The sequence below is a fragment of the Diabrotica undecimpunctata genome, chromosome 2 (assembly GCF_040954645.1).
Source record: "Diabrotica undecimpunctata isolate CICGRU chromosome 2, icDiaUnde3, whole genome shotgun sequence".
NCBI lineage: Eukaryota > Metazoa > Arthropoda > Insecta > Coleoptera > Chrysomelidae > Diabrotica > Diabrotica undecimpunctata.
In genome coordinates, this window is record NC_092804.1 from 45,342,606 (window position 1) to 45,367,949 (window position 25,344).

The 25,344-nt window shown below is 32.5% G+C and overlaps 1 protein-coding gene across 1 annotated transcript; it reads left to right on the top strand.

Annotated features, from left to right (window-relative positions):
• The first annotated feature begins 3,038 nt into the window (after window positions 1-3,038).
• Window positions 3,039-21,246, top strand: LOC140434490 (uncharacterized). The gene is made up of 4 exons (XM_072522794.1): window positions 3,039-3,265; window positions 6,926-7,275; window positions 12,583-12,774; window positions 20,736-21,246. Exons 1-4 carry the CDS (start codon window positions 3,108-3,110, stop codon window positions 21,038-21,040), a joined length of 1,005 nt encoding a protein of 334 aa, XP_072378895.1. The 5' UTR covers window positions 3,039-3,107; the 3' UTR covers window positions 21,041-21,246.
• Window positions 21,247-25,344: the final 4,098 nt, after the last annotated feature.

Genomic DNA, 25,344 nt, shown 5'->3' on the forward strand with positions numbered 1-25,344 from the left:
GTGGGTAAAATAGATTACCCACGTCAGGTTATGAGTATTATGGTTTTGCTCGATCTCTGGTGAACGTGGAAGTGAGTAAAAATTTCGGACATTGTCCGAATTCGGAGTTTGACTTTAACATAAATACATAAATTCAGAATCCTATTTGAAAAGGACGAAATCAGCAGACTAGGTGGTTTTAAACTTGTCAAAATAAAATATTCAACTAATTTATAAATTTGTTTAGAGAATGTTCTGAAAATTTTAATTCATATTTACATCCCACCGTAAACAGTTACGTGTTATAGCAGGAAAACCTTAACAAGTATTACGACTTACATTATATAGCTTTTCATTATTTTATATTATTATCTTTAAGATCAATATGACCATTAACGGTGGTTTACTGTTTCAGTTAACCAGAATTTGAGATTGTTTCATTATTAATAGGTTTCTTAGTAAAGAGATATTTGCAACAATTCACAAATTTAAAATATTATACAGGGTGGTCCTTAAGTAATTGTACAAAAAGAAACCGTAGATTCTACACTTTAAAATATTACGATTTAAGCCAAATTGCTTTAATAAAATGTTGATATTAAGAAAGATACAGGGTGTTAAAGTGCAAAATTAAAATTTTATTTTTTACTATAATTTTCATGTTTCTAAACATTTGTGTATAAAAATTTACAGGTGGGTACTTTTAAATATGAGAAATTATAATTTGATGCACACTTTGATGTAACTGATAGAGGGCGCCACTTATGCCACATATGTGGTATAAATTTGCACTTAACTTTTTTGCTCTTTAAGTTACCTGTATTTGGTATAAAGAATATTAAAGATACATTATTTTAACAAGAAAAAGGTATACTTGTTAATAACTTCAAAACTCAATAGTTTTCGAGATAATCGCATTTTAAAAATCAGCTGCATAATTCTAATCTAAGGTAAATTCCTCCAGGCAACGAAGAAAAAATAGACAAAAACATTAATACTTCTGAATTTTGGTATAAAATACCTTTAACTAAAGTTAATGGTTAACGAAATATTAAATAAAATAAATAAATCAGCAGGATAATTAATTATAGGATTTGACAAAATAACAGAATACTAGGATTTTACATCAAACATTTTACGTTTTATCTTAAATTAAAGTCATAATCAAAACATTTTGTTTACAAACCAAAATAAGAAATAGTTAAACTAAATAACATAACTGTTTGTCAAAGTAAGTGTTCGATATGTCCACCATTTTCTTTAATTCATTTGTTAATATATTCCATAAAAGATCGTCTCATATTAAATAGCATCATTGGTTCTAAAGAAACTGCTGCAGTATATATTTCGTCCCATAGTTGGTTGTGAATGTTTATGGGATTCTTATAGACACGTTGTTTTAATGCGCCCCATACACCAAAATCAAGCGGATTAAATTCAGGGCTACGTGGTGGCTATAATGTATAACGGATGAATATATTATTTTGGATACATATCCAAATCTTATGGTATATTATGGAACTACATCTTATTTGTCGCAGAAGTTAAATAATGTATTAAACTGTGATGTGTTTCGTTCATGGGTTACTTATATACACACGCAATAACCTATCGATGACATTACTTATTTGTATGATTACGTTACAGCTTACGAGTAACTATAATTACATCTCGAACAAATGGACTATTATGATTTACTAACAAACTAATATTATGCTAAACTAAATTGCCCGTGTGTTTACTATATTTATAACAATATCGGTTATTAGGATAACGATGATGTTTTTGTAAAAATGCTGAGTCTTTCAGGTTAGATTTGTAGCAAAAGTATTATGAAACAGGACACATATGTGTTATTCAATACCTCTGCTCTAGTTTCTATTTGTCCTAATAAAAATGGGTAAACAATTTACGTAATGAACAATAAGTATTCTTTTCGGATTTTTTATGAATTAAATAATGATATCAATATCTCACCACATTGCCAAGAAATATGACTACCACGACCAATCCAGCGTTCAGAAAAGTTGTATTTAAGTATGTTCTAACTGCCTTCTCTCTAGAATGTGGTGGTGTACCATCTTGCATAAACCACATATTTTGGGTTTTTAGTATTTTACAATACAGAAAAAGTAATAAAATGCCATTATAGAAACTTAAGAAGCAATAGCAAAGGGAAATTGTAAACATGGTAACGGCCAACGTCTGAATACGGACACGGCACCTAAAGATGAAGATAAAATATCTTTTCTCCAATAAGACATTTAGCACCCATAACAAAGCATTTTGTGATGTTACATTATCATCTTTGAGTTGTTTTAATAAGAATAAACTATGAATTATGCTTATCTACAGCTATTTAGTGCTTTACCGCAAAAATATCAAACTAAGAAATATTGTGCAGCTGACTTATAAAATGCATTTATCTCAAGCACGGTTGAATTTTCAGGTTACTAACAAGTATACCTTTTCTGTGTAAAAATAATGTATCTTTAATATTTTTTAACAAAAATAGAGCTAACTTAAAGAGCAAAAAAGTTAAGCGCAAATTTATGCCACACATGTGGCATATGTGGCGCCCTCTATTAACTACATTAAAATAAGTATAAAATTATAATTTATCCTACTCAAAAGCATCCAACTGTAAATTTTTGTCCAAAAATATTTACAAACGTAAAAATTATAGCGAAAAATAAAATTTGAAATTTCCACTTTAACACCTTGTATCTTTCTTAATATCAACATTTTATTAAAGCAAATTGGCTTAAATCGTAATATTTTAAAGTGCAGAATCTACAGTTTCTGTTTGTACAATTACTTAAGGACCACCCTGTATAAGCAATAATTTCCTAAAAATGATCCACGTTATTTATTTTTTTATTGTTAGGAAAATGTTTCCTAATAGTTTGACTTCATTTTGGCTCCGGTAAACTGATTATATTAAACATACGACACATCCGCTACAACGGCGGGAAACCCAAAGCGCTAGGTCAAAGTCAAATCGTTGACCTACCCCGGTATCTAGAAAAGAGAGAGTAGAGTTCCATATTCCTTCACAATAAAATTTTATAAACATAATCTTCACTTTCTTCGTCGCGATTGTGATTCAGTCGAAAATAAAGTGTGCCATGGAAGTAAAAACCGTTATTTCATTTATTTTTTGTTTCTTTTTTGTCCGAATTATCGCAGAAAATACTGAGGCAGAATTGGAAGATGAAGATGATGGAATATGGGCACCGCTTCTGGTGAAATGGGCTACTAGAAAATGCGAAGCCGGAAGTCATAGGTAAAGTTAAAATTTAAAATTAAACTACATTTTCTGCAATTCAAATTTATATAATTATAATTTTTCGTATGCATAATTTTCAATGTATAATGATTGAGCAATTTCTCCAAGGTTTACGATCATTATTTGACATTAAACAATATATTTTTCGCTTAAAAATCACAAAAAGAGAAAAGACATGTCATAAACTTTACAAACATAGGAATGCATAGCTGGATGCTGGCTTCGTTTATTTTCTTAAACTCAAAGTTCATTACTAACACTATCAACGCATTTTCCGCGTTTGAATAAAACATAGGTGAATATTTTGATAATAGGATTACTCGCATTAAGATTAACTTCATGTATGTTCGGGCATTTAGGTGGTGTTTTTTTTTTCTGGCTCAGAACTTAAATTCAGTTTTTACGACCATAAGTATTTATAGAGATTTAAATGCTGAAACTATTCATTGTGTGTATCTTTTTCATATTTATCATTATATGGAAACATTTTATCTTCGGCATCCGATAGTAGCATTTCGAAAGGTTCAATATTTTGTATGTCCTGCTTGAGGGTTCTGGCATCTACTTGATACAATAGAGTGCTCAATACGCAGCACCTCAATATTTCTAATCGCAAAAGAAAATTTATATCTCGGTTGCAGAATATTTTTTCATTTTCCTGACAGTTTTGCAAACAATTTAAATGCGACTTTTTATCTATGCAGAATTTTAATATTTCTAATCGTAAAGGAATATTTACATCACGGTGGCAAACATTTTTTTTTTATTTTAAAAAAAGTGTGGCTAAAATTTTCCGTACGTATTTATTTCATTGTGTTGGTCTCCGGTTCCATTTATTGCAGTTCCGCAATGTTGCTAAGTTATTTTTTTTTTTTTTTTTCAATTAGACCCTTATTTAAAATAATATTTTGGTGTAAATTGTGGTCTAAATAAAGACGATAAACTAGGTTTTTTAATATTCTTTATTTGGCTGTAACTATTGCAACTAGCACTCATATTTGCAAGTAATTATTGTGTGTCCTCCGCTGTTGTTGTTTAGACCAATCAAGTTAGTTAAAAATAAGAATATAAAAGCTTGATACATCCAGGGCCTTAATTAGTCTTTATTTGTTCTTCGGAGCGCGTAAACATATTCGAGTTTCGATTATGTGTACCATCTTGGATGTACTGTTACTGTTTTGTTATTGTTATTATTTGTTAGTGGCAGTTGTTGTGATTTGCTGTTGGCAATTATTGTTATTTTCTGTTGTTGACTATTGTTATATTTGACGCCGAATTTTTACCGCAAAATGGAGGAAATTGTTTAATAGAAACGTGGAAAAGCTCTGAAACTTTCACAGAAGCAGATACTAATGAATATTATTAATTCTTACTCAGGATAACAACGATTCTGTATCAAGTGTAATTAGGAAAGTGTCAGAAATTAGTGGTGTTTGCGAAAAGACTCTGTTTCGCATACGACAGGAATATTCATCACCTGCTGGATTACAACCCCCAAAGAGCAGGCTCAAGAAGCGAAAGGTTGGTAATTCTTATGACAACAAGTACGATGAAGGTGTCAGGGGCGAAATTCGTAGAATAGTTCATCAATTTTTTCGTGACAACATACCACCAACAATAAACACCATATTAGCTGTTGTAAATGTCGAAGAAACTTTGCCCAACTTTTCCCGGACCACGCTACATCGCTTGCTGAGTGATATGGATTTTGTGTTTATAAAAGTTGGCAGAAATTCAATTTTGATACAATTCGTAAATACCGTGCAGAAGAATACAACATAGTGTATTTGGATGAATCATGGGTAAATATCGGGCACAGTGTGAAAAAAGAATGGGTTGATAAAACAATTACATCTCATCGCGATGCTTTTGTTAGTGGTCTGACAACAGGATTAAAAGCTTCAACAGCTCGTGGTGCACGGTTCGTTTTATTGCACGCAGGATCTACCAGTGGATTTGTTGATGGAGCAGAGCTCACGTTTTTGGCAAAGAAAAATACTCAGGACTACCACGACGAAATGGATGGACCGACCTTCGAAGATTGGTTCGAAAATAACTTAATGCCAAATTTGCCAGAAAAAACTGTTGCGGTAATGGTCAATGCCTCCTATCACAGCAGAAAGTCAGAACAAATTCCCAACAGTTCAACACTAAAAAAAGATATTCAAGAATGGTTTCTGCCAAAGGACCTATTTTTTGAAGAAGACTACCTAAAATGCGAGTTACTTGATGTAGTCAAGGCCTTCAAAGCAAAATATGACAGGTACATAATAGAAGATATTGCCAAAAAGCACAATGTGAAGATTCTGAGGCTCCCACACTATCACTGTGAACTCAATCCCATCGAAATGGTTTGCAGTGAAGTGAAACGGTATATAGTTGGACGCAACGCGAATTTTAAACAAGCTGAAATGCGAAATTTAATTACAGCAGCGTACCAGGTCATTACGCCAGAGAAATGGAAAAACTACGTAAACCACGTAATAGCAACAGAAAAAAAAATGTGGGAAATTGACAATTTGTTGGATGATATCAAACCAATTATTATAAATATAGATAACGAAGATAGTGATGACAGTGACGATAATAATGATGATGATGATAGTGAAGCAGAAACTAAATGTGACAGCGATTGACAGAAAAAGGAACTAAATATAATGGTGTACAATTACGATTACTTACACACGAAATTAAATACAATGACTTCTTTTATTTTTAACTTATTTATTAGTTTTAGAAGTGACATTTATTTTAATACAAGTTTGCAAAGAAGTATGGCATGTCGAGCATCTATGGTAGCATGCATGTCGAGCCTGACCTTGGCTTTATCATTTTGAAGCTTCAAACTGTTACGAGCAACTTCGTAAACTTTTTCCAATTTTTCTTTCAAATTTTCAATGTACGCCAGGTATGAAGGTTATTCGCAGGGAGGAAATCTTCCTAAAATAAGGACTTCTCTTCCGGTGATCATCATCGATATAGAATAACCAGTTGATTCATGTTCGAAACTTCTATAGGCTAACAGACATAGAGGAATTAAAGTATCCCAATCTTTTTAATAATCAGCGACAAACATTGAAAGGTATTGACAAACAGTTGCATTATGTCTTTCGACCATTCCGTCTGATTGAGGACGCAGAGGCGTAGTGTAAGTTTTCTTAATACCCAAGATTTTCATTAATTCTTGTCATAATTCTGATTCAATATTTCGCCCTTGATCAGAATGTAATTCTAAAGGAACGCCATATCTTGATACGATGTATGTTATGAATGCTTCTCCTACTGCAGTCGCTTCTTGATTAGATTAGGAAAGGATGCAATTTCAGGCCATTTTGAAAAATAATCCATTGCGACCATTAAGTACTTTTTTCCTCTCTCTGCCATTGGAAGAGGACCAAGAATATCCACTGCAAGTCGTATAAAAGGCTCTCCGGAAAGATAATGTGTCATTTTACCACGACTTCTTCTTCTATGGCCTTTTCTACCGTTACATAAATCGCATTTCTTACACCAATTTTAAGGGGGCTGGGAAATATTTTAGGATTTTAACATGGCCACAGCTATTAAAAATTTAATAATTGCTGCTTTATCGGGTGGTACATTTTTAGTGACATAGTATAAATTATAAATTATCTTATTAATAGAATAATGTTTCAGACAAAGTAGAGTAATGCTGATACCAATATCACCGAATTCTTTCGTTGCCGAAGATAGGTTAACCAATCTAACACCACCAGCAGAGAGTAAAGTGATACCAGGAAAAATTGTTAACAACTCGCCATATACTCCCCTAAAGCCTGTAAAAATCATGAATAACAACATACAGCCTACAGTTCCACCAAGAGTAAAACCGTCTATTACGGGACAGAGACAGGTTTCTGAAACTGATCTTTATTTATTAGGAGCCATAGAAAAATTGGTGTATAAGGTCGATTTTATGGAGAAGAGGTTGAGACGAGTTGAGGAAATGCTATATTATAGTATGGCTGGTAATAGGATAGATACAGGTATGAAATTTCATCTACAATATTGTTCTGAAGGTATTTTCTTCTGACATTTTAAAGTAATTATTATTCTAATGGGAATAAGCCACAATTGAAGGTTTAAGTAAGTTTATTGATGTTTTAATTTCCACTTCAGAAATGGTTCTCAAAATATAAACATTAATAAATTAAACAAATTTTGTTTTTTGTTACTTGGTGAAAAAATCTTTTAATAATTTAATTTTCTCTGACTCATTTATATTGACGTATTCAGACTTATATTATACATTTTAATGTAGACGACTTTAAAATGATATTGCCAATATTGCTGAGTTGCGTTCCTGGGACGACTTTATTGTAAGATAGTTTATTCGATTACATGAAATCTACTTTAACTTGTTGTAACTCAAAATACATACAACCACATGTCGTATGTATTTTGAGAACGATTTCCGAAGTGGAAATTGAAACGTCAATAAACTTACTTAAACCGTCAATTGTGGTTTATTCCCATTAAAATAGTAATTACTTTATCTAAAATACACTAATAAACTATATTCTTTTGTATATATATATATATATATATATATATATATATATATATATATATAAAATAAAGTTTTATTTTGGGGTTGCAGTCATTAATAGGGCAGGAAAGTGAAACTCTTTGTTCTTTATCAAGCTTTCGCAAAATTTATTTGCTTCTTCAGGATAAGCTAAAATATGGTATCAGTAAATACAATGAAATTAGAATTAAATAGCATTGTATAAAACTAGTATAAAAACTTACAACGTGAGGTTAATCCATTAAATTTTTAAATTTACAAAACATTAAAACTTAACTTATTAAAATGATATAGTTATCTAAGTACAATATTTTAATTTTATTTAATTTTGTACAAATTCATTATGACATTGGTTATGTTGATATTTGATTTATGTCAGAAAGACACTCGTTTCTGTTTATTATATTTTTTGTTGTTGATAACTAGCTTTTGATTGTTATTATGGTTACGTACAAAGTAGCGCCAAATATGAATATTTAAATTTTTTGAAATTATAGTATTTATAGTCAGAAAATCTAATATTTGAAAATTATAGTATTAATTTTCGTAAGACAGAATGTAATTATAGATATTGCTTAGTTTATCAATATCAGTTTTTTTATTAACGCATTGATATTTATTTATGCATACCATTTCTAAAAATTCTCTTTTATTTAATTTTATTTAATTTTATTTTATTATATATATATCTATATATATATATTTATTTTATTTTTACTTACTACCGGTCAATTATTATTATTAAATTAAACAAATAAGTGATTTATTTCAACCGAAACCGGGTTGCTGATTTGCTCGATTTTGAAAGCTACAAACTAATATTTGATGTAAGTTGTTGGTTTCTAATTCCTCTGTAGCTTTTAGACACACTTTGGTTTACCAGTTGCAATATTCTGAGATGCGAAATCTCATATTTTATATTTCGGTGTAAAAAGAAGCTGTGAACAACCTCATTAAGGAGGAAACGACAGGAATTCCATGAAATCGTGCCGATTTCTCTCTTTATGTCTATTGACGTATACAATAACGCTTCAAGTAGTTCTAAAATCCTTACACTTAGTACAATAAAGTCCTCTCGATGCAAGAAACAAACCTATTAAATATGGGGTCAATAAGTCCAAGTTATTTGTCCACATAACCATAGAACTTCAGTTCTAGAGGATGTAGAGTCTTGAAACTTTAGGGTCATAGATACAGTATTTTTAGAGTCAGTTTTGCCAGAATTTACATTGGCTACTAGTTAGCTGCTGCTACTACTTTTTACGTAGTCGATTTTACTACCATTTATTAGTATTAATGGCATACCTACATTAGTTTCGTTCGCGGTACGAATCCTAGACGCGTTCAGGATTACTTCGCATGCGCAGTGTAAAAAATGAGCGTTCGCGGTGATCGAGTTCTGTACAAGAGGGACAGTCCGGAATCTTGTCATTCGCGGTAACTTAGTCCGTAGTTCAGCACCAGTTTAACTGATCCTTGGGATTTGAATTAATTATTGATGCGCAATAGTAATTTCAAATTACTTACTAACATTTTTATATATTGCGTGCTCTGAGCTTTAAACATATAAACAACTGATTCGTTAGCGTTGGCGCCTATAAGTGTTTACTTTTCGTTCATTGTGATATTGTTTAAATTTAGAAGTTTATTTTTTTTAAATTTATTATTTAATTAATTTTTTAAATCTCTTGTACATTGTTTTATTTCGTGGGTAAGTTGTGAATTATCTGTTATTTGGTTATCTTTTTAACAGATAAACAGATAAACTTGACTAGTCCAAAAAAATTTATGAATAGCGTTTTTCCGTTTTCTTTGATTTTTGCCGGTTGTTTTTGTTATTCCACCAAAATATGGCATCTTCGCCATTACCCACGTAGCCGCTGGTAGATGGTCCTGGTTGGAAATTTAAAAAACTCGTTCAAATCTATAAAACAAATATAATCAAAAGATAGAGAACAACCTTTACGTACCAAACTAAAACTTACCCATTTCATAGGACATAAATATATCCAAAAATAATAAATATTATCTACAAAAAAGCTTTTCGACAAATCAGGCTAGGCTGTAAAATAAAATAAACCAAGCACTAAGGACTGAATTGAAGTTTGTTCGAAATTCGTTCACGGTGTAAATCAATCCTGAACTGATTATGAACCGCGCTTGCGTACAACCCGATTACTAAGAGAATTCTGAACTGATCCTGAACGCGTACATTACTCGTACCGCGAACGAAAATATGAATTAAACGCTAATAAACTCTAGGGTGCTCCTAACCAAATCGTTAGACACTGGGCAAAGACTTTCGTTACACTCAAGAATTCTGACAGGCCCTTCTCAAATCTCGAAGCCTTCGAGAAGTGCTGTAACAAACACATTTTAACAATTTCATGGGTGGGTCGTGTGACTAATGTTGAGATTCTACAGAATATCTTGGCTAAGTGACGATAAATTAATACATATATGGCTTGCTGCAACTCATTCTTCAGGGCAAGGTATTTGGAAAGAGACGACCAGGGAGAAGAAGAATGTCTTGGCGTCAAAAACCTGAAAAAGCAATTCAATACCAGATGTTGCGTTCTGCACATACGATGACCTCAATATAACAATTGGGTCATCAGAAAGAGAGAGAAGATATTCTGTATCTGTACGGATGTTGACTTCACGAACCAAAGTAGCCCCTTTAAAAAATCCCTTAACCATTCCTTGTTTAGAGTTATGTGCCATGCTTTTGGGAGCGGAATTAGCTTGTCAACTTGTGAAAATTGCGTTCTGCACATACGATGATCTCAATATAACAATTAGGATCATCCTGAAGAGGGAGAGAAGATATTCTGTTCAATCTAGAACTCGCTGGTTTCCCCCTTTCGGATTGGGTATGTATATTAAAATAAAAGAAATGAAAGTTTGGGGACTGTATAAAACTCTATTTTAACAAGAAAAAAAACCAATCATAAATATACATAAATACATACAATTATAACTAAAGAAGAATATATACAAACTTAAATATTAGTCAATACGAAAAACGACACAAAAAAAGAGAACCATAAACAAAACAAAACTGTCGATTCTAAAAAAAAATACTGACCGAAAGCAGTAAAATAATTTGGTATATATACCACGTTATACACAGAAATAATATAATAAAAAATATAAAAATATGAATATATATGTCATATAAAAACAAATTATTTTACTGCTTTCGGTCAGTAATTTTTTTTAGAATCGACAGTTTTGTTTTGTTTATGGTTCTCTTTTTTTGTGTCGTTTTTCGTATTGACTAATATTTAAGTTTGTATATATTCTTCTTTAGTTATAATTGTATGTATTTATGTATATTTATGATTGGTTTTTTTTTCTTGTTAAAATAGAGTTTTATGCAGTCCCCAAACTTTCATTTCTTTTATTTTAATATACATACCCAATCCGAAAGGGGGAAACCAGCGAGTTCTAGATTGAACAGAATATCTTCTCTCCCCCTTCAGGATGATCCCAATTGTTATATTGAGGTCATCGTATGTGCAGAACGCAACACCAGACAGATAATAGAAATGGCGAGAAAACACCAATACTGTTCTGTTTCGTAGATTACATAAAGGCTTTCGATTCAGTAAAATGGGATTCCCTCTGAAGTCGAATGGGAAATATGGGAGGACCTAACCACCTAGTTAACCTAATAAGAAATCTGTATTATAACAACTCAGCCCAAGTTAAAGCACACGGAATATTTTCAAATGCGTTCAAAACAAAAAAATTAACTAGACATTGCTGCATACTATCACTCATTATATTCTGAATATATAATTTCTAGAGGACAGTACTAGATGAATGGGATGGAGGAATCACTAGAGGAGGCAGAACAATCAGTAACCTGCTATATGCAGACGACACTTATACTAGCAAAGAATGAAGTCGCAATGATTATTATCATCGAATTACTAAATCAGATAAACAAAAGAATTCAGACTTCAGATTAACACCGGAAAAACAAAAATATTGATCGTAGACAGTGCAAATAATAATGTACCGCACATACAATAAGTGGCGAATTTCATACAATAAGTAGTAGACAGATTTGTAAACTTGGACTTCCTGATAACTAACAATGGCGATAGCTCCTCAAAAATCAAGCGTAGACTAGCAATTGCCCGAACCGCTACAGCTAAATTAATTAAAATATGAAAATAGCAAACCTTTGGCCACATAGCCAGAAGAAAGTCGACTACGGAACTATTTATAGTAGAAGGAAGCGTAGAAGGCCGAAGACCAAGAGGAAGATCTCCAATACGACGGGCAGACCAAATAAAGACTCTGGTGTGAAAATCCCTAAATGAAGCCGTCTATCTGGCAAAGGATTGCACCCAATGGAGACAACAAGGTAACAATATTTAGAGTGTCACCACGCACTGACAAGGGCTCAAGGAATAAGGAGTGTTAGGTTTTAGATTCCTCGATAATGAGACTCTTAGATTTTTTTTTTGTTTTAAGAATTATTAAGTTTATATTTATTTGCCTTCACTGGTTTTGGAATTATTGAATTTATATTGAAATTAATCTTTTGTCAATTTTTTCACAAATTACATTGAGTTTCTTTAAATAAATTGGATCATAACGCCTTTAGTGTAAAGTTAAGATTGGCGCATTTTTTTTAGCCAATTTTACAATCCTTTGCTTCGTATAACATATAAATGGTACTTACAAATAATATTGCGTTATAGTTTGCCACCTACATCTGAATATTTTTGTTTGTTATTTACTGTTTTAGAGCCTTGTCGGACAAATTATACAAAAGTTGGACACGACTGTTATCATTTCAATAGTGCAACTGGTAGAGAACTTGATTGGAAAGCAGCTAGTAAATATTGTAAGAAAATCGGTGGATTTCTAGCTGAAATGGAGAGTATTGAAGATAATCAAGACCTGGTTACCTTTATTCAAGCAACACAACATTTAAGAGGTAATGTTCTAGTAATATTTTAAACTTTCAATTTAAGTTTCTTACTACATAGGTTCTTAATAAAGCTTTAACATAAAACTATTTTTTTGCAAAGTTTCAAATGATTATGGAATAGATTATATAGTTAAAAAGTTTTTTTCTAATTTATACCCTTTCTGTTCGCGTCTTCTTTTGAAACTTGGCCTCAAAGTTTCACTCACTGTACTGTTAAAAATGCTACACCTAAATCACACACTTCTAAATATTATGTCTAATGTTTCACTTTTATTCATCATTTAATTCATTATTTTGAATGATCGATTGGATATAAAATACCAGCTTAATAGTAATAATTTATCAGACTTATATTTAAAAACACAACTGCATAAATTATTTATGTATATTTCGTTTTTTTTTTTTTAACATCTTTCTGTAAGGATTAATAAATGAGTGCCACATAATCGCGAGACATCTGATCGTATAGTACATCCACTAATAATTTTCCAACATAAACATGCCTCATTCTGGTATTAAAGAGACCGCCTTTCAAATCAAGGTTGTCAGACATATTTCCTAAAATTCCTAAGGTTATATTTAAAAAATATTCTCTATTCTCTATTCGTTATTATTCAATTGCTAGTCAACGAACGACACTCTTAAAAAATGATATGAACATATTCTCAAAAAATATATCTATAAATTAATTAACTAGGTACTAATATTTCCATGGACTCTTCATTAATGAATTAAAGCAACCGTGAACGTTGTATATATTACTTATGCTCTAAGTAATTTTCGAATATCGGCAACATTGTAGTCTGGAGAGAATTTGGACCTTCGATCTATCTTGACGTTGCCATGTTGGTGAATTTAGCGGTAATACTCTTATAGATATAATGATCGACTTTTAAGAAATCAGACAACTTTTAAGAATCCAAGTTCTCAAAAACGGTTACAACAATTGTATTATTTTTTTCCAAATTTCATTGATTTTATACCTTACCTGGAAACATGAAAAATTGCAGATATATTAATATGTTATATTAAAGTTACATTCAGTAATTTTAAACTCATGCATTATGGCAACAGCGAAGCGCAAAGCGATAAATCGTAATGAACACCTGTTTGTCTGGCTATGTGACACCCTAAAATATTCCTTTTTGCAACCAGATATCACAGGCGGAGGCATTATATTTTTCTAGAATGGCATTTTGGAGACCATTTGAAACGAATGATCAAGATGCATCAACTTTTGTGTTATCAATAAATAATGACAATTATTTTAATGACAGCCCGGAATTAAAAAATAAAGATTTGCACGTACAATCCCAAAGAATAGTTTTAAATATGTATGAGTGTTTGAAAAAAGAAAATATTGGGATGGCTGATAATGCAATTGTTTCGAGAATTCATATATTAACAAAAATCGGGTATAAGACGATATATACAATTATTAAATTAGGCACTGTTACAGATCATTCCTTAAAACGAAAGCGACCAAATAAAAAATTGGGTAGGATTGACACTGCTGCAAAAGACGTTATTCAGCGAACAGTTTACAATTTTTACAAAGAAAATAGAGTGCCTACTTTAGAACTGATTCGTGAAAAATTGAGAGATTTCCCTGAATATAATTATACATCTTTGGAAACACTGCGCGAGATTTTGATAAGTTGTGGATTTAAATATAAGAAATTAGATAATCGAATGGTAATAATGGAATCTCGGCGTATTGTTGAACTTCGACGAGAATATTTGAGTAAAATAAAACAGTATCGTAATTCAAACAGAAACATAATCTATTTAGACGAAACCTGGTTCGATACGCATGATGTTGTCAAGTACGGCTGGGTTGACAACACAAACAAGTGTGCGTTAAATACACCATGTTCACGAGGAAAACGTGTTATTATCCTTCATGCTGGAAGCAAAGATGGTTTTGTATCTAATGCATTGCTATTGTCGGCAAAATATAACAAAGTCTTCTGCCGATTATCACGAAGATATGACAGCCGATTTATTTGAAAAGTGGTTTGTTGAACAACTCTTGCCCAATATTCCGCCGAATTTAGTGATTGTTATGGATAATGCGTCGTATCATTCCCGCATATTAAATAAAATACCTAATAATAACACGAAAAAGGACGAAATTTTAAAATTTATGCAACTTAAAAACATCACTGTTCCTAAAAAGATTCCAGTAAAGAAAGAATTAATTAGAATGATCAAAAGTCGGAATTTTAAAAACGAATACGTTATTGACACCATTTGCAGCAGGCACGGCCATACTCTTTTGCGATTACCCCCATACTATTGCATTTTTAATCCAATTGAAATGATTTGGGGTACCGTAAAAAAACGATTGCGAACATATAATCAGTCACCAACATTAAGCGCAGTGGCCATTGAGAATATTCGAGAAGTAATTAGTGGCATTAATAGCGATGTGTGGAAAAATTGCGAAGCTCATGTTTTAAAAATATCACCTTTTTCTGCTACGGAAAATATTGCCCCGATTTCTCACCAAAATCAATGTTGAGACTTTAGTTTAGATACTCTTGAATCTCAAAAATACTCATTTACATATTTTTCAAGCCTCGAAAATGCATATTAGGTATCGCATTTTTCGGATTTTAAATCGCCTATATCTCCAAAACTATTAACTTTTGAGAAAAATGACATAGATCTTATTTAGAGTCGCCCAAAAACCTAAAAAATATTTCTTGGAGCACAAAAGGTGATATTTTGAATTTGTTTAAAAAATTGTTTAAACAATTTCTGCCCAAAAATTGAGAAATTTTCCTGAATATAATTATGTAAAAATTAATAAAAATTATATAATTTTTCTTAAAATATGCGTTTGATGAACTGATCCCTTTTCTTAATTTCCACGCCAATGGTCGGCATTGGCATCAAAGAATCTCAAAAGCCGACACTTGGCAAATTGACATTGGAAAAAGTATACCTACTATTAATCTATCAGCCATTCACTAACAAATCTCAATACGAAACTCTGTGCTATGGTGCTAACCTTTAAGTATTAAAACGTATAATATTCTGAAATTATAATAGAAATAATTTATTTATTAATATAAAGAGAAATATGTTTAATATATAAATATCCATGACATCGAGTTGAACGTACTTATTCTGCCCGGCTAAGGAAAAGTGCCGTTGAATATTGAGTTATAGATGTACCTATGGTTTCCTATATTTTCAATCATGCAGAATTCAATCGGCTACTCAAAATTGCCGTATCAACAGTGATTGAGATATAAGAGAATTTTTTGCAGTATGTCCATCAAAACTTTCAAAAAAGCAAAACTGCCGTAAGTATAATAGACGAACCAAGACTTACTGCAACTTGTTTAGTGATTGTTTAAACAGCTGATGTACATACTGCATTTAAATTATGTTAACTGTAAATTGTGGTGTTATATTTGTAGCACACGAGTTTGCTAATAATTTGCTGTGTTCAGTTTATGTTTTAATAAGCTAATATTTGTTTTGTTGCAGTGGTTAATAAAGTATATAATTTACTTTTAGTTATTTTTGGTTTGGAACATGAGTGCTTGAAAGCTTAATACTGTGTCAACACGTTCTGAAATTCTTGTATACTTAGCTCTAAAAATCACCAAGACTGACACAAGAGTTAAATAAGATGAGAAATTAGAGCTAATTTCACCTACAAAATGTCCTTCCAGTGATTTATTAGAAGCTAATTAAGGAGCTCAACCATCCAGCTTCACTGTAACGTTGTCAGATAATGTTGGATTAGTGAGATTACCTGACAATATAATTTAACAGGTAATAGACAACCATATACTAGTTTATGACCTTAGTGCAAATACACTGATATCACGTCCACTGGAAGAATTTGATGTTGGTAAATCTGTTTATTTAGGATCACATACTAACCTTCAAGTTATAGATGTCCCTGAAGTACCTATTTGAGAATCTATTTACAAATGTGGTCCAACCAAACAATTTTAATATAAACTTTGAAGAAGATTTAGGTTTACCAGCTGCTAGTGTTGGTTTTCTGCCAACTGCAAGTAGAAATAGTAAAGAAACGAATGTATATTGTAATGACAATGCAGAAAATCAATTAACCCCTGTCACAAAGAAAAGTTTGAAGCCTGGACAAAAGGAAAAAACTTAAAGATAAAGAAATGAAAATATCTCATGCAGTAAAACACATACCGTGTGAAAACGCTGATGCTTTTGCAAAAAAAATGTGGACAGAAAATTACTGCAGAAAGAAGAGAGTTTATAAACAAAAAGTTTTGGGAAATGGCGTGGTCTGAACGTAGGCATTTCATTTTAACATGATGTGATAAGGTTGATGTTAAACGAAGAAGAAATAAAAACAATGAAACAGAAAGGGGATCACTTTCTATTCAATACAAGCTAAAAGATTGCTCTGACAGTAGACAAGAGGTTTGTGAGAGTTTTTCCCTCACCACATTAGGCTTTAAGAAAAATAATGACAGGTTTGTGCATTACACACTCACAAATACTTCTAAAGGTGCTTTAACTCCACCTAGTGATAAGAGAGGAAGACAGCCATCAAAAAATAAAGGACCCCATCACATAATCATCGAACACATTGAATCATTTCATCCCATGATTTCCCATTACAGACGGGAGCATGCTCTAAATATGCGGTACCTTCCAGGTGATGTTAATGTAGCACTTATGCATAGTGAATTCATCAAAAAATTTCCCGAGTTTAAAGGAAAAGTATCATATGATTTATACAGGCGCACAACTAGGACACGAGGAGTGCAAAAAATGTGAGCAGTTTACTCTTCATGCTTACAAAAAAGAAAATCTTGATATATCGAGTAATATTTGTAAACAAAAGTTCATAACAAATTAGTTATAGAAGCAAAAAACGCATATTCGAAAGATTTTCTGATGAGGAAAGATCAAATAATGTGATATGTTTTTCAAGTAACATGCAGAAGGTTATCATGTTGCCAAGAGTGGACATGTTCAAAAAAGTATTATTTGTAAAGCGTTTGGTAGCCTATCATCAAACCTTTGCACCTGTAGGGAGAAAAAGTAAAGAAAAGTAAAGTGCGCTGTACATGTTTTTAAAACAACACAGAGATGTTTAAAAAGTTGTTCTTTGGTTAGACAACTGCTCTTCCCAAAACAAAAACTGGTGCCTTTACATATTTTTAGTGTATATAATAAACTCTGATGACATTGCAGCTAATGAAATAGTTTTAAACTGTTTCGAACCTAGTCATTCATTCATGAGTGCAAACAGTTTTCATCATCAAGTAGAGCAATCATTAAAGGCTCAAAAGAAAACTTATGATTTTGAAAACTTTATTGGAGCAGTGAAAAAATCTAAATCTGGAAATGTCAATGTATACAAAATGCAACATTTTGATTTCTAGCACTGGCCCAATTTCGTGTTCCAACAAAAGCTAAAATCACCATCACGTTTGTACTTAAGTGACATAGTTAATATTAAAGCTGAACGAGGCAGTTACCATTTGTTGTGCAAGACAAACTATGATGTAATGAGTCCCTACGAACAACTGGACTTCTTACAAAAAAAAATCAATGAAAGAGATTAAACAGCCATCACACTGCTCCATGTGGATTTCCAGAAGCTAAGAAGAAAAAAAACCTTCAGTCATTAAACGAAGTACTGCCAGAAAATCGAAAACAATTTAGGAAGGACTATCCTATTTATACATCTCAGCCAAAAGATTGAACCTATTGTGAGATTCCAGCTACTTATGTGAAAGTATTGGTTATATCTTTTAGAAAATATGTTAAGTTAATCCATTCCTAAAACTGTATATTGTTTATTAATATCAATCAAAGTTTATATTAGGTTTATTTTCTAAAGTTAATAGATTAAAAAATATCTAAATCCAGTGTTCTTTCAACAAACTGTTAAAAATGTAAAGCAGTTCATACGACAAATATAGCTATTCACATTACTAAGGAAGAGTGCCATATGTACGACATCATTTTGTATTTTCAACTTAAAAATTAGAAACAAAAAGAGAAATCAAACGATTTCTACCTAGCGAAACCGAATTCAAATTTTTACCACAGTGTTTGCTAAAACTTGCGAAACAAACAGCTGGATAAATTACTGCTACTACTACTATTAAAATTATTATGTTAAAAATTAGAATTATAGATTAAAAATTTTTATTTGTATTTAACATAAATGTACTTAAAGAATAAACAATTAACAACTGAAATATCATCATATTGAGAATTACAGCATCCTTCTAAACTACAAGTGGAGTTTTCTCAAAATCCTACTACTGTTATTTACTGCACTTTTCCTTAGCTGGGCAGTATTGATGTACGTATTGATGTATTTGGATATTTATGAGTATAAATATGGTACATACGAGGCATGTTTTTTAAGTACTGTTTTGCGATTCCGCCGCCGCAGCGCTACGGTCGGCGTTCCGCGCATGAGCGCTGGTTACCTACATCTCTTGTCTACGCACTGACGCCATTACAGTCTGATTCTTCATTGTATACTTGTTTACTCCAGTGTTTAAGACGCCTCCAACAATCGTGAGTCACGCTGATTGTGAAGTACGGGCTGTTATACGATTTCTTAGTGCTAAAGGCGTAAAACCGATCAATATTCATAGTGAGATTGTTGAAGTTTACGGACAAAACATTATGAGTGATGGAATGGTAAGGAAATGGGTGAGAGCATTTAAAGATGGCCGCACAAATGTGCATGATGAAGAACGGAGTGGGCGTCCTTCGGTCGTTAATGAAAATTTGGTGCAGAAAGTGGACGAAAAGGTGAGAGAAAACAGACGCTTTACAATTTCAACATTGTCCTACTGCTTTCCTCAGTATTCTCGTAGTGTTTTGTATCGCATTGTTACCGAGAACTTGAATTACTGGAAATTGTGTTCACGTTGGGTTTCAAAAATGTTGACGAATTTGCACAAAACCCAACGTTTAGGCAGTGCATTGACTTTCCTTGAGCGGTACCACAGTGAAGGTGAAGGTTTTTTAGACCAAATTGTTACTGGTGACGAAACGTGGGTGGCCTACGTCACACCAGAATCGAAGCAACAATCCATGGAATGGCGACATTCATCATCACCCAAAAGAGTGAAGTTTAAGCAAACAATTTCTGCCCGGAAAATCATGTGCACAGTTTTTTGGGACAGAAAAGGAGTATTGCTAGTGGAGTTTCTGCCTCGTAATGAGACAATCAATGCAGCGTCTTATTGTGAGACATTGAAAAATCTGCGTCGTGCAATCCAGAACAAAAGACGTGGCAAGTTGAGTAAGGGTATCGCTTTGCTACATGACAATGCCCGTCCACATGTGGCTAATCAGACCAAAGATCTCATCAATCATTTAAATGGGAAACTCTAGATCATCCTCCATACAGCCCTGATCTGGCGCCCAGCGACTACCATTTGTTCCAGCACTTGAAGAAACACCTGGGCGGTCAGCGTCTTCAAGACGATAACTAAGTCAAAACATTTGTGATGCAGTGGTTAACAAGTCAGGCGGCAGAATTTTATCAGGAGGGTATTCAAAAACTGGTGCCACGTTATGACAAGTGCCTCAATATTCACGGAAATTATGTAGAAAAGTAGATTAAGGTACAGGCTTTCATGTAAAAATAAAATTATTGCCATATCTTTGCACGTCTTTTTTTAATTCCAAAACGGTACTTACTTAAAAAACACGCCTCGTATTTAGTTGTAGTACGACAATGTTAGCGTAAGTCGTTAGTCTGTCTTAGTAAATAGTTAGTGCTTATATTTACCGCACGATATTGTAAACAAGGCAGGGACCTAGTATGCAGAAATAAATACAGTTTAAAGATATAATTAGTACAAATAATTAAGAACCCTTAACAACGTCATTTTATATACCACAATTCCAATTTATATCGAATTCATTACTTATGTTTTTACTCATTACTCATTTACTCATTACTCATTTTATTTTTGTAGGCAGAGACTTTTGGGTCGGCGGTCTAAATCCAGGACTTCTCTGGATATGGAGTAATAGTGCACGACCAGTGGCAGCACCTGGATCTCATACCAATAAAGACAATCCTTCGTCGGCTATTCAAGGAGAAGGTCGCTGTTTGCGGCTGGCCTATAACACCGCGCTTCGTTCCTACAGTTACAAAGGATCAGACTGTTCTATCAGATACAACTTTATTTGTGAACTGCCGGAAAATACTTCCAGTAACGAAATTAAGAGGTTGGGAAGAAGTAGAAATATATTAAACGAGGAACTGAGCAAAAATTAAAAGAAACGTTGTTATTAAAGACTGAAGAACATAAGATATCCACGTATCCATATACGTTTATAATTCGCCTTTAAGTTTGACTCAGGATTTATATTTTTATTTATATGTGTATTTAAATTATAATAGTTCTTATTATTTTAATTTATTTAAATCAGTAGATTAGTATATAGTTATAAATATTATAAATATATAAAAATAAATTGATATTACGAGAATTATTTTTTTTTTTGTTTATATTTATCCAGGAAATAGTAAAATATAGACGAAAAAGTAATGAGCCGTGAAATAATACACTTGGAGAAAGTATAGTAGACTCGCATCGAACACTACTATAACAGTTAGAATTTTCAATTTAAAGAATGCAAAGGAAGGAAAGGAGAAAAAAATCAAAGAATATTAGGGGAGCTTTTCAACGAATGCTGGCGGTCTGAGTAATCTATATTGTAAAGATGTTGACAAGTATTGGAGAAAGTGTAAAGCCATATTGGAGCTGATCTAGCAACAGCAGATATTAGAAGCAACAGAAGCAACCCAAAGATATAGGAAGATAAAAACGTGAGACAATAAGCTCAGACTGATTCAATCAAAACTGGGCACAAGTAACACTAAGGGAAAATCAGCCATATAATACTAACAGTGCGAAAAACAAAACAAATAGACAAATATTATAATTAGTTGGCACATAACAGGAAAGGCAGCGTAAAGAAATCCTCCACAATATCAAAACTATCTGCCACGAAGCATACAAATTGTTCAACGGTGTTTTATGTGAATTTTTGTGTTTCAACATCCTGGCCCATATCACCGACATTTTGAGTAAACTATTTTTAATTATCATCTATAACAGGGAGAGTTCATAAGAAGTTTTCACCAGTTTCCATTTCTTCACTTCTTTTCTGGAAAAAAGAATGTTGTCCAGACATTTCATCTACATAATTTTAAATCTTTGTCCCTATTCATCAGTTAAGGTACTAGTAAACTTTTGGTTTTTGTAAATATTTATTTATTTTACAACTCCTTAAGTGACGGCAACAACGGCGCACAGCACATCACACCGCACCTACCCTTGACCAAAGCCTCGCTGAAGCAAAGTGAATACAAGCATTGCAGTAAATGCACGTGGCCACAACGACGCACCGCTCCTTCCTTTGCACATCGCAGGACACCAATGCCTCGCCTACGTAAATTGAGCTTAGTATTTTCTGATCTTCGCACAGTGATTATTCTAGGGATGGATAAAGACAAATTAATTAGTTATGTGTTTATGCGTGAACCAACTTACTCCGGCAGAAAACTTGCCTTTTCAGCTCCCAAGTATGCCAAACATTTTTGATGACATGCACCTTTTACACTAATTTGTATTAGATTTTTTCTCAATAAAATGGTTATTTAAAACTTTTTTTAACTTACCGTAATGTTAACATAAGTCTTTCTTTAGCTGGTATGGGTTGGACATGGCAATTTTTTCAAGTGATGTTTATTTTTCCTTCCAATTTGTTTAAAATATAATCAAACGTATTTGATCTCTTTTTATGTATTCAAAAAGGGCTGAGAATCTTTTCTAAGGTCTTTATAGAGGTGGTGAAATTCGCCATAGTAAATTCGCTTCTTATTTAGAGGACGCACAGCAATTTTTGTTTGTTCTTTGCATAAACACCATGTCTTAAAATTTAAATTTAAAAAATGCTTTCAGCGTCGGATAATACAAAAATGTGCGATGCAAGGTGCGTCAATACGGCCACTAATATGCAAAGCAAAGGCTAAGCTAGGTGCAAGGCTGTGCGTTGTACTATGCGATGTGCGGTGCGCCGTTGTGCCCGACACCTTACACTTTTAGAAATGACCTGCTGAAATATTATAAAGAAATGTCAGTCAAAAACAATATTGAGTACACATGGCTTCTCGGCATTTTGCAGCTGTCGAGAGCGCAACGCTCTACGTTTCTTCTACATACACAACAGAGTATAATAATTTCATCTTTCACTCGTGTTTACAGTAGTTAGGTAGTCATTTACAAGTATACTTGTAAACTCACGGCAAAATGCCTACACCTTACGGAGAAGCGAGTAAAACTACAAAAAGAAAAGAAGGCGCGGTACAAGAAGATCTCACGAATATCATGGAAACCAGCATAGTGTTGAGTAAAGTACATCGTTACTAGTGCATCCGCCAAAAAATTATCAAAAGTTGCTCCTTTTGACTAATATTATAAAAATCAAAATTACAATCTAAAATAATACTAAAATATTTCGCTTTATGGCCAAAATATCATCACGAACAGAAGATGTCAATAATGTGATTCTCTTATTTTCTTCACATAAAGTAACGTCATATTTACTAATAAATTAAACCAACTTCAAGAAATTTCTATGATTTTTAGTAAAAAATTGATCGGATGAACCACGAAAAGCCAAATTGTATGTGTTTTGCTATATAACACAATATTCATTGTCTTTGTAATAAATTGTTCCAGGGTTCTCGTTCTTTCACAATAACTGATCGAATAGATTTATCAATTACTGTACAAGTTCTAAAAAATAATATGTAAAAAATATTTTATTATTATATCAGTACCTTTCAAAATTTGGCGCCATGGGCAATCGCTTGCCTCTTTATCCGGCACTGGGTTAAAATAGATGAAAGTAAAGTTATTCTCGATAGCCAATTCCGACAGGGGGCGCTCAATATTTCAAAGATGGACGATCACTTCGGGAAAAAAATCATTTTGTCATTTGATCTTGAAACTATAAAACGTTTAATATAAATCATTTACACGTGTGTTTTGGCAAAGTAAAAGTTGGAGTACGTTCTTCAAAGTTTATTTGTTTCTGATTCGAGTTTATATATACGGTAATTGACTCCCAAACCTGAATAAAAATAAAATTAAATGTTTGTTTTTTTTTTACAGTATGTCTGAAACACGGAAAGTAAAATTTACGTTATTTCAATTATTTTTATGGTTGCAAGGTCGGCAGAGATCTTTAGTTGAGGGTGAGGCAGTTTTTGAAGCTGGCCACGTTATAGGTACTTTGTAAATTACGCCTTACGTTTTCTACAATAACTTCATGAGACCATTGGAGCAATTTAGCTGATGAAACAGCATTTTTCTTCGGTCTTCTCAATTTAGTTTTAGGTGTTACTATAAAGTAAATTAAATATAAATATATTAAAATATAAATAATATTTTAACCAACACTTAGTTGGAAAGTAATCGTTCTCAGTAAATTGTAAACTTTACAGTTATGTACTTGGTTATAGGTTTGCCAATTCGCAAAATGCATTGCCAAACTTTTTCTCATATTCTCGTCCAGCAAAAACTTATGTATGGAATTTTTTTTTGTGAATTATAATAGGATACACATTGAGGAACACTGCAACAGTTTTTTTAAGTCGAAGTCATTGTTAATTACAATATAAACTGGTCGCTAATATGTATACAAATTAATGACAATTTCAAGATTTTCCCGAAGTGGATACTTTTGAAATCTACCACCAGGCGTCGCCCACTTTGCGGTTTCTCGCGAATTGTATTCTCGCTCCCACGCTTGTTTTCGTAGAATTGTCGACTATGCTGCCAAGTGTAAAACGTGCGACAACGATACTAAATTTTCCAAAACCAGTATTCGCGGTGTTGCTTTCAAAATCAATGTCGAATGTGACGACCTACAAATAAATTCATCAACGTGGTAGTTAAAGCATTTGAAATCAACGGGCGCATGGTTTTCGTTATGCGCTTGCTCAGTGTTGGTCGCAACGGTTTAGATATTTTTTGTACAGTTCTTGTGTAAAACGACTTTTTAAAACGCAGTTTTAGAAAACGTTTTAATTTAAGTGAAGTCTTTGTTCGATGTGTGTTCAAAAAAACTGGTCAAAAAAAATGCAATAAATCGAGTAAAAGAATTGCCAGAGGGTTTTGATGAGTTTGTTTTGCTAAAAAACAGTAATAATATATATCGCCAATAAGAAGTTTTCCACTTACATCTAGGATACTGTCTGTCTTCATCTTTTCCTTATGACACTATCATTGTAGTGAGGTGATATGTTGATCATTATATATGTATGTAAATAAAAGGTCTTACAATTAAAGACCTTTAGGTCTTTACCTTGTAAGAACCTGTGACAAAAACAACAAAAAAAGGACATCATAGTGCATAATATATTATTCTTCATCTTCAAACTCTTTGCTATGCCTGAGGATGAGGAAAATATTGTAAGTCTCGAAATCGGTCGCTTCTGTAACACCTTGAAAATAAATATTAGATTGTGAGTATTGACCTTTTTAATATATCTCTTCAATTATCTAT

What these genes read in the sequence shown, in the direction of transcription:
- LOC140434490 (XM_072522794.1), top strand. Translation starts at nt 3,108, where the DNA reads ATGGAAGTAAAAACCGTTATTTCATTTATTTTTTGTTTCTTTTTTGTC. An exon ending in TGCGAAGCCGGAAGTCATAG is followed by an intron (nt 3,266 to 6,925) that starts GTAAAGTTAAAA and finishes ATAATGTTTCAG; the next exon opens with ACAAAGTAGAGTAATGCTGA. An exon ending in TGGTAATAGGATAGATACAG is followed by an intron (nt 7,276 to 12,582) that starts GTATGAAATTTC and finishes TTACTGTTTTAG; the next exon opens with AGCCTTGTCGGACAAATTAT.